This window comes from Bos grunniens, chromosome 21 (genome assembly GCF_055505025.1).
Source record: "Bos grunniens cultivar Pamir isolate PY7600 chromosome 21, Bosgru_T2T1.0, whole genome shotgun sequence".
NCBI classification, from domain to species: Eukaryota; Metazoa; Chordata; class Mammalia; order Artiodactyla; family Bovidae; genus Bos; species Bos grunniens.
This window is the reverse complement of record NC_141185.1, coordinates 3,011,495-3,025,039: the sequence shown is the minus strand read 5'-3', so window position 1 is coordinate 3,025,039 and position 13,545 is coordinate 3,011,495. Positions and strand designations below refer to the sequence as shown.

At 58.9% G+C, this 13,545-nt stretch overlaps 1 protein-coding gene across 2 annotated transcripts; it reads left to right on the top strand.

Moving 5' to 3' along the window:
* The first annotated feature begins 2,109 nt into the window (after positions 1-2,109).
* Positions 2,110-12,688, top strand: AMN (amnion associated transmembrane protein). Of its 2 annotated transcripts, none has more exons than XM_086365087.1 (12): positions 2,110-2,168; positions 2,890-3,008; positions 3,110-3,154; positions 10,402-10,489; positions 10,585-10,802; positions 10,935-11,072; positions 11,255-11,363; positions 11,484-11,566; positions 11,746-11,923; positions 12,011-12,197; positions 12,310-12,403; positions 12,475-12,688. In XM_086365087.1, the coding sequence occupies exons 1-12, from the start codon at positions 2,126-2,128 to the stop codon at positions 12,559-12,561; spliced, it is 1,389 nt and encodes a 462-aa protein (XP_086221213.1). In that variant the 5' UTR covers positions 2,110-2,125; the 3' UTR covers positions 12,562-12,688. The 2 variants fall into 2 exon arrangements, with proteins under 2 accessions (XP_086221213.1, XP_086221211.1); XM_086365085.1 differs by having other exon boundaries at positions 11,701-11,923.
* The last annotated feature ends 857 nt before the right edge of the window (positions 12,689-13,545 follow it).

Here is a 13,545-nt window from a genome sequence, read left to right as displayed (position 1 = left end):
GCCTGGAGAATCCCAGGGACGGTGGGGCCTGATGGGCTGCCATCTATGGGGTTGCACAGAGTCAGACACGACTGTAGTGACTTAGCAGCAAAGCCTTTGACTGTGTGGATCACAGCAGACTATGGAGAATTCTTAAAGATATGTGAATACCAGACCACCTGACCTGTCTCTTGAAAAACCTGTATGCAGGTCAAGAAGTAACAGTTAGAACTGGACATGGAACAACAGACTGGTTCTGAATCGGGAAAGGCTGTATATTGTCACCCTGCTTATTTAACTTATATGCAGAGTACATCATGAGAAATGCTGGACTGGCAGAAGCACAAGCTGGAATCAAGATTTCCGGGAGAAATATCTATAACCTCAGATATGCAGATGACATCACCTTTATGGCAGAAAGTGAAGAGGAACTCAAAAGCCTCTTGATGAAAATGAAAGAGGAGAGTGAAAAAGTTGGCTTAAAGCTCAACATTCAGAAAACGAAGATCATGGCATCTGGTCCCATCACTTGATGGCAAATAGATGGGGAAACACTGGAAGCAGTGAGAGACTTCATTTTTCTGGGCTCCAAGATCATTGCAGATGGTGACTGCAGCCATGAAATTAAAAGACGCTTGCTCCTTGGAAAGAAAGTTATGACCAACCTAGTCAGCTTATTAAAAAGCAGAGACATTAACTTTGCCAACAAAGGCCCATCTAGTCAAAGCTATGGTTTTTCCAATAGTCATGTATGGATGTGAGAGTTGGGCCATAAAGAAAGCTGCTGCTAAGCTGCTAAGTCACTTCAGTTCAGTTCAGTCGATCAGTCGTGTCCGACTCTTTGCAACCCCATGAATCACAGCACGCCAGGCCTCCCTGTCCATCACCAACTCCCGGAGTTCACCCAGACTCACATCCATCGAGTCAGTGATGCCATCCAGCCATCTCATCCTCTGTCGTCCCCTTCTTCTCCTGCCCCCAATCCCTCCCAGCATCAGACTCTTTTCCAATGAGTCAACTCTTCGCATGAGGTGGCCAAAGTACTGGAGTTTCAGCTTCAGCATCATACCTTCCAAAGAAATCCCAGGGCTGATCTCCTTCAGAATGGACTGGTTGGATCTCCTTGCAGTCCAAGGGACTCTCAAGAGTCTTCTCCAACACCACAGTTCAAAAGCATCAATTCTTCGGCGTTCAGCCTTCTTCACAGTCCAACTCTCATATCCATACATGACTACAGGAAAAACCATAGCCTTGACTAGACGAACCTTTGTTGGCAAAGTAATGTCTCTGTGTCCAACTCTGTGCGACCCCATAGACAGCAGCCCACCAGGCACCCCCGTCCCTGGGATTCTCCAGGCAAGAACACTGGAGTGGGTTGCCATTTCCTTATCCAAAAGAAACCTGAGCGCCAAAGAATTGATGCTTTTGAACACTGGTGTTGAAGAAGACTCTTGAGAGTCCCTTAGACTGCAAGGAGATCAAACCAGTCCATCCTAAAGAAAACAGTCCTGAATATTCATTGGAAGGACTGATGTTGAAGCTGAAACTCCAATACTCTGGCCACCTGATGCCAAGAACTGACTCATCCGAAAAGACCCTGATGCTGGGAAAGATTGAGGGCAGGAGGAGAAGAGGACAACAGAGGATGAGATAGTTGGATGGCATCACCAACTCAATGGACATGAGTTTGAGTAAATTCTAGGAGTTGGTGATGGACAGGGAGGCCTGTACCTTCCCACCATCCTCCACACACCAGACACCAGGTGCCACCCGTCTGCCACCATCCACAGTCCACCAGCCTAGGAGGCAGGAGGGCCTGCCTGGACCCGGCCCCTGGACAAGCCAACACACGGCCCCAAAATGCAGGCAGCTGAGTGCAGTCCGAGCTGCATCTGGGGCAGAGAGGCGTGGTGCCCTCAAGCTTCCTTTATGAGCGCCCAAGGTCTTCAGGTCCTGGAGCTGGGTATGTGGGAGGAGCCAAGGAGTCGCTGCGGGCGGGTCGGAGGTGAATGTGTAACCCTCCCGGCCGCCCCCACCCCCCCAGCCGCCCCCACCCCCCCGACCGCCCCCACCCCCCCGACCCCGCCCGGTCACGTGGGCCCCGCAGGGCAAAGTCTCAGGGTCCCAGACGCCGAAGTCCGGCGGGATGGGCGCACCGGGCCTGGTCCTGCTGTGGCTGCAGCTGTGCGGTAAGGGAATTGGGGGGTGCGCTGGAGGCCCGAGGCACCCGGAGACCCATGTCCCCGGGGGGCGCGCAGCGGGAGCGCGAGGGGCTGCGAAACCCGGCCAGCCGTCGGGCTCCTCCTGGCGCAGCGCCCGCGGGGCCGAGCGGGAGGCTCCCCGGAGCCCCCGGGCCAGACCGACGGCCGGCCGCGCCCGCCCTCCGCCCCTACCCCGCCCGAAGCTGGTCCCCCACCCCGCCCCCGCCCCCGCCCCCAACCCCCGGGCCCAGGGCGCCTCTGACCACCGCGTGGCGCCTAGGCGGGGGCGTGTGCTCGGGGCGGCCCCCTACGCCTGGGAGCTGTGAGAACTGCAGCCCTTCCCGGTTCCCCTCTCTGAGCCCTGGGCAGATCCGGTCTGCCGGCCGCCCCCCGCCCGGTCCCCCAGTTTCTTCCCCTGGGCCGAGGCCTCCCTGCCCCGATGGCCTCAGTCCTGTGGTTGCCGCCGTTCTGGCAGGGCGAACTGGGGGCCTGCGAGGAGGTGATCTTGGGGCGGGGAGACCCTGAGGAAGGCACGTTTGAACGGGCTCTGCAAATTCAGAAGAAGTTGGGGAGCCTCGGGGCCAGGCTCCCACAGGGTCTGGTCCCACGCCTGGACCCTCTAGCTCCAGGTCTCTCTGGGCGAGGTCATCCTTCCTGGGCACTGGGGGCTCTGGGCAGGAACGCCAGTGCTCAGCCGTCCTCTCCCCAGCCCTGACGCGGGCCGCCTACAAAGTCTGGGTCCCCAACACCAACTTTGACGATGCCACCAACTGGAGCCAGAACCGGCCCCCGTGTGCGGGCGCTGCTGTGGAGTTCCCCGCGGACAAGGTGCCTGACCCCACTCCTGGGGCCGTGGGGGGGTCCCGGCGTGGTCCAGGCCCATGGAGCCCAGTGAGGGGGGCACTCGCTGACGTCCTTTCTGCCTGCAGACGCTGTCAGTCCTGGTGCGAGAAGGTCACAGCATCTCAGACATGGTGAGCAGGGCTGGGAATGGCCCCCAAGTCAGAAGGGGGCCCACAGGTCCCGCCCTGGTCAACTCGAGGCCTCTTCCTGACTGGCCTCCACCTGGGGGGCAGACCCTTCAATCCACTGGCCCTTAGCCTGTGGAGGGGTTTCTGGAAGGGTGGGGAGCCACAGGGAGGGGACCCCGGTCGTCCAGTCGCAGCCCAGGCTGTGCCCAGCTTCGGAGCAGGTGGGGGCGCCTCCTGTCCCTCCTGCCCCTGCCTCTGGGTCCTGTCGCCCAGGAGTCCGTCCTCTCTAGGTCTGCCCCAGGGAAGTCCCCTCCCTGCCCCACCAAAGCCTTTCCCCGTCCTGTGCCTCGGAACTCCATCAGGGGGCCTTTTTCTCAAACCGCTTCACAGTGTGAGTTCCAGGGCGAGGTCCTCACCCAGAGGCCACTGGACTTTGTCGGTGAGGGGGGGCTGCTGGTGGCCTAGGAGGCCTGGGCACCACTCACTCGGCTGCCCAGATGCAGGGTCTGGGTACCCCTTATTTCCACCTGGAGGCAGCTCAGTTAATTGATGGTTTTCGAAAGCGGCATCAATTCTGGGAGTCTGGCCCCACAGGAGACAGGGCAGGGGGCGTTAGAGACCCCAGCCCTCACCTGCAGCCTGGGAAGGGGCCTCGGGCGGGATGTGCCAGTTCCTATAGATCCCGGGTCCAGACGCCCTTCCCACGCGTCCAACCCAAAGACTCAGGTGTGGAGGGGGCAGTGAGGGGGACGAGGAAGTGGCAGAGCCAGGGGGGAACCGTGGCTACACTCAGGAGCCCCCACGGCCCTGGCAACCGTGGCAACCAGACAGGGGCCTGGAGAGGGCAGGGGGCGCCTGGAACTGGCAGGAACCCGCGTATAGAGGAGTCAGTTGAAGATGGGGGTGCTGGGACCTGGGGGTCCCTTCTGGCCTTCTTAGTTGCCTGGACGATCTCCTTGGGGAGTTCTGTTCAGTTCAGTTCAGTCCAGTCACTCAGTCGTGTCCAACTCTTTGCGACCCCATGAATCGCAACACGCCAGGCCTCCCTGTCCATCACCAACTCCTGGAGTTCACCCAAACCCATGTACATCAAGTCGTGATGCCATCCAGTCATCTCATTCTCTGTCGTCCTCTTCTCTTCCTGCCCTCAATCTTTCCCAGCATCAGGGTCTTTTCACATGAGTCAGCTCTTTGCATCAGGTGGCCAAAGTATTGGAGTTTCAGCTTCAGCATCAGTCCTTCCAATGAATATTCAGGACTGATTTTCTTTAGGATGGACTGGTTTGATCTTGCAGTCCAAGGGACTCTCAAGAGTCTTCTTCAACACCAGAGTTCAAAAGCATCAATTCTTCGGCGCTCAGCTTTCTTTACAGTCCAACTCTCGCATCCATACATGACCACTGGAAAAACCATAGCCTTGACTAGATGGACCTTTGTTGGCAAAGTAATGTCTCCGTCCCTTCTGGCCCTTAGTTGCCTGGATGATCTCCTTGGGGCGTGCTTGGGGATCTCAAAAGAGACAACAGTCATGCATTCATTCATTCTTCACTCCCTCTCTCTGCCCTGTCCCCCCCCTGGCCCAGCCAGCCCTCCTCTTTGTCCCGCATGTCTGTACCCCTTGCATGGTCCCTTGGGGTGCCCCCCTCACTTCCCCTGCTTATGCTCTGCCCAGAGAGGTCAGCTCCCAGAGGTCCTGGGTGGAGACAGCGCAGGGGCACAGAGACGGGGGGCCGAAAGGACCCAGTGCTGTCTGAGGGCCCTCCTCCAGCCCTACCCGTGGGGCCCCAGTGTGGTCCAGCTGCTGAGATGTCGCCTGTAACGAGGCACAGCAACTCAGTGATTTAATTTGCATTTCTCTTGGTTTGGAACCTGGGCTTCCCAGGTGGCTCAGACGGTAAAGAATCTGCCTGCAATCCAAGAGACCTGGGTTCAATCCCTGGGTCAGGATGATCCACTGGAGGAGGAAATGGCAACCCACTCCAGTATTCTTGCCTGGAGAATCCCATGGACAGAGGAGCCTGGCGGGCTACAGTCCATGGGGTCACAAAGAGTCAGACACGACTGAGCGACTAACACTTTCACTTTTCACTTTGGGTTGGAACTTCTCTCCCTGGGATTTTTCTCTTTCTGAACACCTCCCCTCCCATTTCTGGGCAGACTGCCTAGGAATCTATTATTTTCTACCCATTAATTGTCGAGTTACTGCAAATGTCTTCTCACTATGGATTCTGCCTGTGTTTCCCTTTGCTGATAAGAAACCCCTGTTACTAATCTATCAGATGCAAGATCGGTTGCTTTAAACCTGTGTTTTCGGTGTTTTGTTTAAGCGTCTCTTCCCCTTTTCTCGGCCACAACCATAATCAGCCATATATTATGTCTATCGGGTCATGGTTTTCCCATCAGGGGCACATGTCTGAGTCAGACGCTAACTAGGAAACCAGCTGTATTCTTCTCCTTGGATTAAGCCCAGTTTCTCATGTCCTCCTCCAGCCACCAGCCTTGCCCCTTGCTTTTCAGCACTGGGGTCACTGCTCGCCAGCTGCCCAAGGTGTGGTGGGGGTTCTCCTCGAGCTTTGCCGGCAGTTCCTTTGATCTTTCTGCCTGTTCTCCTGCCAGCACCACAGTGTCCCCACTCAGGCTCTGTGAGTTATCTTAAAATCCACTGGGTCAATTTCCCCCGCCTCTCCCCGACTCTGAGAGGCCAACCCTCAGAGGACCCAGGTGGAAACCGGCCCCCCTGCGCCACCTTCACCCTTCTGTTTCAAGGTTGACTAGTTCTTTGTGGATCTGACTGGAGAGAAATCATAGCGTAGGTTTATCAGGTAACACCAGTTCAGTTCAGTTCAGTTCAGTCGCTCAGTCGTCTCCGACTCTTTGCAACCCCATGAATCACAGCACGCCAGGCCTCCCTGTCCATCACCAACTCCCGGAGTTCACTCAAACTCACGTCCATCGAGTCAGTGATGCCATCCAGCCATCTCATCCTCTGTCGTCCCCTTCTCCTCCTGCCCCCAATCCCTCCCAGCATCAGAGTCTTTTCCAATGAGTCAACTCTTCACATGAGGTGGCCAAAGTACTGGAGTTTCAGCTTTAGCATCATTCCTTCCAAAGAACACCCAGGACTGATCTCCTTTAGAATGGACTGATTGGATCTCCTTGCAGTCCAAGGGGCTCTCAAGAGTCTTCTCCAACACCATGGTTCAAAAGCATCAATTCTTTGGTGCTCAGCTTTCTTCACAGTCCAACTCTCACATTCATACATGACCACAGGAAAAACCATAGCCTTGACTAGACGGACCTTTGTTGGCAAAGTAATGTCTCTGCTGTTGAATATGCTGTCTAGGTTGGACATAACTTTCCTTCCAAGGAGTAGGCGTCTTTTAATTTCATGTCTGCAATCACCATCTGCAGTGATTTTGGCCACCCAAACCCTGGAATTTGATTGGGAATGAATGACAACTTTATATATGCAAGTCATCCACTTGAGAGCATGGATTTTCTCTTCAAATATTTCAGGTCGATGGCTATAAAACTCTTTACTAGAGTCTTAAAATGGTGCATGTAGAGGTTTTGTGTAGTAGTGGCTAATTTATAAATCCTTTATATAATTTGGTTCCTGTTGTGAATGGTGCCCTATTTTTAAGAATGATATCGTCTATGTGGTTATCTTTGTAAACAATGACCATTGTTCCTCTTCCTTTCCAGTCCAGACTCCTTTTATTTCCTTTTCTTTCCTTATATCACTGTCCAGGATCTCTACCCCTATGTTAAACAAAAGTGACGAAAATAGGCCTTCTTGTCTTGTTCCAGCACAAAAGAGAAGACATGTCGAGGTTCTCCACTGTGTGATGTTTGCTGTAGTATTTTGTAGATAACTTTATTTAATTGTGGAACTTCTGATCTATTTCTAGTTTGCTGGCAGCTTTTTGAAAAATCATAGATGGGTTGCTGAACTTCCCAGTTTTTTTTCCCTGCATTGACTGAGATGTAACTCCCCTCCCCCGGTAGCCTGTTAATGGGGTTTTCTGAGGCGGAACCGTCCTTGTGAGCCGGACGCCTTCCTGGCACCTTCCTTCGGGTACAGGTTGAAGTGCGCCTCTTCCAGACACTTGCCTTCCCTGTCACACTGATTTTGGTGGCACAAGACTCTCCACTGCCATCTGCTGGGACACCGTTGCACACGCTGCAGAGAACTTGGGATGGGGGCCTTTCTTATCCCTTCCTTCCTGCGTTCTTGGGACGTGATACATTATTGGATCCAATCAGCTAATATTTTATTTAGAATCTTCACATTTCTGTTTGTAAGTCAACTGAGCCTATAAGTTTTTTCCTTTTGTCGTTCATTTGGTTTTGGTTTATTTATTGTTGGTTGCAGTGGGTCTTTGCTCCTGCGGGGACTTTTCTTGTTGCGGGGGGCTGCTCCTCTTTCTGGGGCATGGCTCCTCGTCGCAGTGGCTTCTCTTGCGGAGCGCAGGCTCCAGGGTGCACGGGCTCAGTGGCTCCGTGGCATGTGGAATCTCCCCCAACCAGGAATCGAACCTGTGTCCCCTGCATTGGCAGGTGGATTCTTACCCACTGTACCACCAGGAAGTGCCTTCATTTGGTTTTGGAATGAAGGTTACAGTGGCCTCATGAAATGGACTGGTGATTTTTCACTCTTTTTCTGTTTTCCAGAACAACTTCGGGAAGAAGAAATTAAATTTTCCTTGAAGGTTTAGCAGAGCTCACCTGTAAAACCCTTGGTTGGACTGGGAATTTGGGGAATAGGAGGTCTTTGACTGACATTTAAAATTCTTTAATGCTTACTTGTCAGTTCAAATTCCCTATTGCCTCTTGCATCAATTTTTATATTTTAAACTTTCCTAGAAATTGGTATATTTCATCTAGGTTTTTGGCAGTCTTACTGATTTCTTAACCTTTTCAGTATCTGTATTTTCCCTTGAACAAGTGAGGTCTTTACTGTATGTCCATGACCTTTCGGTCTCTCCCTCCCCCATCACATTTTAGTCCTTGATTTAAACATTTATTAAGAGACAGCAATAAGTATTTTTGTTATTTCATCACGAAAGTATGTCACAAAAGTATTTCATCACACTGCTTCCCATATCTCTTCTTAGCTTCCGTCCTTACTTCCTCCGAGCATGTTTTCAGCGTAGGTTTGTCTGCGGCAATCCGTCTGAAGTGTTTCAGGCTTTCAGTTCAGTTCAGTCGCTCAGTCGTGTCCGACTCTTTTCGACCCCATGAATCGCAGCACGCCAGGCCTCCCTGTCCATCACCAACTCCCGGAGTTCACTCAGACTCACATCCATCGAGTCAGTGATGCCATCCAGCCATCTCGTCCTCTGTCGTCCCCTTCTCCTCCTGCCCCCAATCCCTCCCAGCATCAGAGTCTTTTCCAATGAGTCAACTCTTTGCATGAGATGGCCAAAGTACTGGAGTTTCAGCTTCAGCATCATTCCTTCCAAAGAAATCCCAGGGCTGATCTCCTTCAGAATGGACTGGTTGGATCTCCTTGCAGTCCAAGGGACTCTCAAGAGTCTTCTCCAACACCACAGTTCAAAAGCATCAATTCTTCGGTGCTCAGCTCAGCCTTCTTCACAGTCCAACTCTCACATCCATAGATGACCACTGGAAAAACCATAGCCTTGACTAGACGGACCTTAGTTGGCAAAATAATGTCTCTGCTTTTGAATATGCTATCTAGGTTGGACAGAAGTTTCCTTCCAAGGAATAAGCATCTTTTAATTTCATGGCTGCAGTCACCATCTGCAGTGATTTTGGAGCCCAAAAAAATAAAGTCTGACAGTGTGGATCACAATAAACTGTGGGAAATTCTTTCAGGCTTAGAGATTGTTTTATTATCCTTTAATATATGACACACTATTCTGGAGGGCAGAGCCATGTCCAGGGCAGTGTCTGCTCTACGGACTTGGGACGTCTTCAGGCAGCCTGTTCCGCTGTCTGCGTGCATCGTTGCTGAGAAACCCAATCCCTGAATGTTTTTCCTTCCTGGGTGATTTCTTTCCCTCTGCCGCTTTTACAGCGTCCTCTTGTCTTTGATATTCATAAACAGAGCGTTCTGTGATTTTCCTTATTTGGCATTCAATGAGACCTTTCCTTTTTAAAGTATTTTTTCTTTTTTACATACATGGTTGGTGGTGCTGTGTGGGATGTTAGTTCCTTGACCAGGGAATGGACCGGAGCCCCTACACTGGGAGCAGGTTTAACCACTGGCCTGCCAGGGAAGTCCCCAGTGAGAGCTTGCAGGCGGTTTCCCAGCTTTCCTCGGATGTGGAGAATTCCTCTTCCCGGTTTCTTCAGACGCACCCTGCCCTCGTATCCGAACGCTGGCGCTGGTGTCGAGCTCCCACCTCTCCTGGTTTCTCTCTCTCGGCCCTTTCCTACTGTCTTCCAACTATGGCATTCATCGTGTATTATTCACACTCCCCCTCTTTGGCTCGGTTGAAAACCAAGTTCTTGTTGGAGCCTCACACTGCGGACACCCACCGCCCCTCCCGATGCGCCTGCGCCCCTCGGTCCCCAGGGCTCGGCCCTGGCGCCTGCAGGGGTGGGGGGCGGGGGGTCTGCCTGGCTGGCACGGGACTGCACCCCCAGCCGCGGACGAGGCTGGCCCGTGACCTTCACTCTGCCCGGTGTCAGCCTGCCGGTCAGGCCCAGTGCCTGGGGGGCTGAAGAGCAGACCCTGCGGAGCAGGCTGGAGCCTCTCCCCAGAGGTGTTAAGCGTCGGGGACCCCCACACCGAGCAGCCCCCCGGTCCCGCCCTCACTTCCGCCCCGACCCCACGGTGGGGTGGGGTCCCCCGCTCCCGGCCTTCGCGCGGCCTCTGACACCGAGGCCTGGGCGTCTGTGAAGGAGCTGCCCGCGCCCGAAGGGGGCGCGCGGCTCCGCGGCCCCACCACCCCAGTTCCCTCTTCCCCAGCCGCCCCGCTGCCCTTCCTCACGGTGAGGGCTGCTCCAGGGGCGCCGGCGGCTTGGCTTCGTGGAGCCGACGGGCCCTTGAATTGTAGTTTCTCAGGGGGCCGGCCGCCCTGACGGGAGCCACGCTGCCGCAAACTCCCCGCTCCCTCGGCCCGGCGGACCCTCAGCCCGGGCGAAGTGCCCCCCGGCCCCGACCTCAGCGGCCCAGTCGGCGGCCTAGACTCTCCCGCCCACGGGGACGGGGCTCGGGGGTGGGCGCACAGCCGGACCCTCCGGTGCCCACGCGCCGCCTCAACCCGTGCCTCCTGCAGCTCTTGCCGCTGGACGGGGAATTCGTCCTGGCCTCGGGAGCTGGATTCGGCGCCGCGGACGCCGGCTCGCGCCCGGACTGCGGCCCAGGTGAGGGGGGCGCGGGGCCAGCGGGGCGCGGCCGCGGGAAGGGCCGGCCTGGAGGGCGCGTTCCCGGCGCAGCTCAGGGTCGCGCGCCCGCCCAGGAGCCCGCGCGCGCTTCCTCGACCCCGACCGCTTCCTGTGGCTCGATCCGCGCCTGTGGCGCCCCGGGGACGCGGGGCGCGGCCTCTTCTCCGTGGACGCCGAGCGCGTGCCCTGCCGCCACGACGACGTCGTCTTCCCGGCCGACGCCTCCTTCCGCGTGGGCCTGGGCCCGGGCGCCGGCACCGTGCGCGTCCGCAGCGTCCAGGCGCTGGGCCAGGTGGGCCGGGCGCGCGCGGGGCGGGCGGGGGTCTCCCAGGAGCGCCTCCCACCCTGCTAGCCTGGTGGGTTCCGGGCGCTCAGGCGCGGTCTCTGCTCCGGCCGGCTCCCGGGCTCACCCGGCCACCTGCAGACGTTCGCGCGCGACGAGGACCTGACGGCTTTCCTGGCGTCCCGCGCGGGCCGCCTGCGCTTCCACGGGCCGGGCGCTCTAAGCGTGGACCCCGAGGCCTGCGCGGACCCGTCGGGCTGCGTCTGCGGCAACGCCGAGGTGAGGGCGGCCCGCCGCTGGGCGGCCGGAGTGGCGCGCGGCCGGGCCCGGCGCTGGGCGGGAGGTCGGGGCTCTGCCGCCGCGCCCCGCCGTCTCCCGCTCGCTCTCTCCCAGGGCGCGCGGCGCTCTCTCCCGGTCTGGCCCTCGCTCTCTCCACGCTGACCCCCGCTCCCCGTTTGCAGACGCAGCCGTGGATCTGCGCCGCACTGCTCCAACCCCTGGGTGGCGGCTGCCCCCAGGCCGCCTGCCTGGAGCCCCTCCGGCCCGAAGGGCAGTGCTGCGACCTCTGCGGTGAGCGCCCCGCCGCGCCCCTCAGAGCTGGGGCGGCGCGGCCACCCTGGCTCGCCCCAGCCTGCTTCCCTGCCGGGCTCGGACCTACGGGGCTGACCCTTCCTTCCCTTCCTGCTGCAGGAGCTGTCGTGTCGCTGACCCACGGCCCTGCCTTTGACCTGCAGCAGTACCGGGCGCGGCTGCTGCACGCCTTCCTGGCTCTGGTACTGAGGCCGCGCCCCCAGCCCAGCCCCCACCCTTCTGCCGCCGGGGTCTGGGAGCACCCCCTCCGCCGCCTCCCTGATGCGTCCGCTTTCCGCCTGCAAAGCTCTTGTCCCTGCCCGCTTTGTCCCCACAGGTCCGAGGGACGGAGTCCCTCGACCAACTCTGTTTCCCTCTCCAGCCCCAGTACCAGGGGCTGCAAGTGGCCGTGTCCAAGGTCCCGCGCCCGCCCGGGCTCCGCGAAGCCTCAGACGCGAAGGCGGACACGGAGATCCAGGTGGTGCTGGTAGAGGCCGGGCCCGAGACCGGCGGCGCGGGGCGCCTGGCCCGGGCCCTCCTGGCGGACATCGCGGAGCACGGTAACCGCGGCGCCCCTTTCCCCGGCCCCCCGCCCCGCTCCGGTCCCGCCCCGTCCCGGGATTCTGAGCCGGCGCCCTGCGTTGCAGGCGAGGCCCTCGGAATCCTCTCGGCGACCGCTCGAGAGTCGGGCGCGCCCGTCTGGGGTGGCTCGGCGGCGGGGTTGAAGGCGCCGGCGCGCGCGGGGCTGGCGGGCGGCTTGGCGGCCGCGGGGCTGCTGGTGCTAACGGCGCTGCTGGCGGGGGCGCTGCTGCTGCGCCGCGAGGGGAGGCTCAGGTACGCGGGGCGCGGGGGCTCGGGGACGCGGGCTGGGGGCTCGGGACTCCGGTACGCGGGGCAGGGGTTCGGGGCTCGAGTGTGTCGGGCTCACACGTGTCCTCGCCTCCAGGTGGAGGAGGCGCGACGAGGCGGCCCCCGCTCGGGCCGGGGCGCCGCTGGGCTTCCACAACCCGGTGTTCTACGCGGCGGACTCCGGGGAGGCGGTGAGGGGCGCCCGGGGTCGGGGGTGCGGGACCTCCCTGCGGCCGGGCTCCCTGACTCTGCGCTCCCGCAGCTCCCGGCCCCGAAGTCGGACCAAAGGAGCTCCAGCCGCAGCTACTTCCTTAATCCGCTGTTCGGCGAAGCGGAGGCCGAGGCCTGAGCGGCCACGTGACCGGCCCGTCGCACCGCGACCCCAGCCCCATCCAGCGGGCCCCGCGGGATCCCCCACTCTCTGCTGGCCTAGGATGGGGGTGTCCTGGCCAAATAAAGCGATTTCTTGCACCTGCTGTCAGCGTGGACTCCCCGCGCCTGTCCCGCGCCCGTCTGGCCCTGCCTGGTCGGAGCTGGGAGGGCCAGGTCAAATGGTGAGGGGTGGTCCTCAGAGCCCATGCCCGCTGACGCCTAGCCACCCAGGGCAGTCCTGGGTGCTGCCTGTCGGCTGGGGCGGCCCAAGGTTCCGGCCTGAGAAGGTGTTCCCAGAACTAGGACGGGCCTGCTGTGTCCCGGAGGAGCCCAGGAAGAAGCCCTTACTGGGGGCGTGTGGGGGGGGAGTCGGGAGCAGAACCGAAGAGGGTGGCAGAGCCGGCTGCCAGCTGCTCAGGCCCAGGTTGCGTGGGCTGTGCTGGGGCCAGACAGTTTGGCCTGGACTTCCAACGGGCTGGGCACTGGCCTGCCCAGCAGGCTGGCCCAGCAGCACAGTGGATCTGTCCCCTCTGCGGGCGGGGGCAGAGCTGCCCGCTCACCGTGGTCACAGGCGTTGGTGCGCTGGTGTGTGTCCTGCTGGGTGGGGGCTCTTTGGTGTCAGAGGCCAGGCCTGGCCCGTGCCCCGCTCCTGTGGGCGGCTGTGAGGTCCGCGGTGGGTGAGAGCTGAGCCACTCTGACTTGGTAGGTAATGACAGACCGGCGTGGGATGGATGGTGGGGTGTGGGTGTGTGTGTGTGTGTACGGATGCGTGCCAGCTTGAACTGTCAGGGAGACACCTGTGTGACCAACATTGGGCACACCTGCCCGCCCCCCCCCCCACCCCGAGGGTGACCACCCGTGACCTTCTGACGGTGAATTCGCTCTTAAGCTCCCGTGGCTCTGTGCTCTGTGGCCAGTACCTTTTGAAGCTCGCCCACATTGTGGGCGGTGGTTACTTACA

Coding starts and splice junctions, on each gene's coding strand:
- AMN (XM_086365085.1), top strand. CDS start 2,126: ATGGGCGCACCGGGCCTGGTCCTGCTGTGGCTGCAGCTGTGCG. Junction 10,490..10,584: donor GCGCCCGGACTGCGGCCCAG/GTGAGGGGGGCG, acceptor GCGCCCGCCCAG/GAGCCCGCGCGCGCTTCCTC. Junction 10,803..10,934: donor GCGTCCAGGCGCTGGGCCAG/GTGGGCCGGGCG, acceptor GGCCACCTGCAG/ACGTTCGCGCGCGACGAGGA.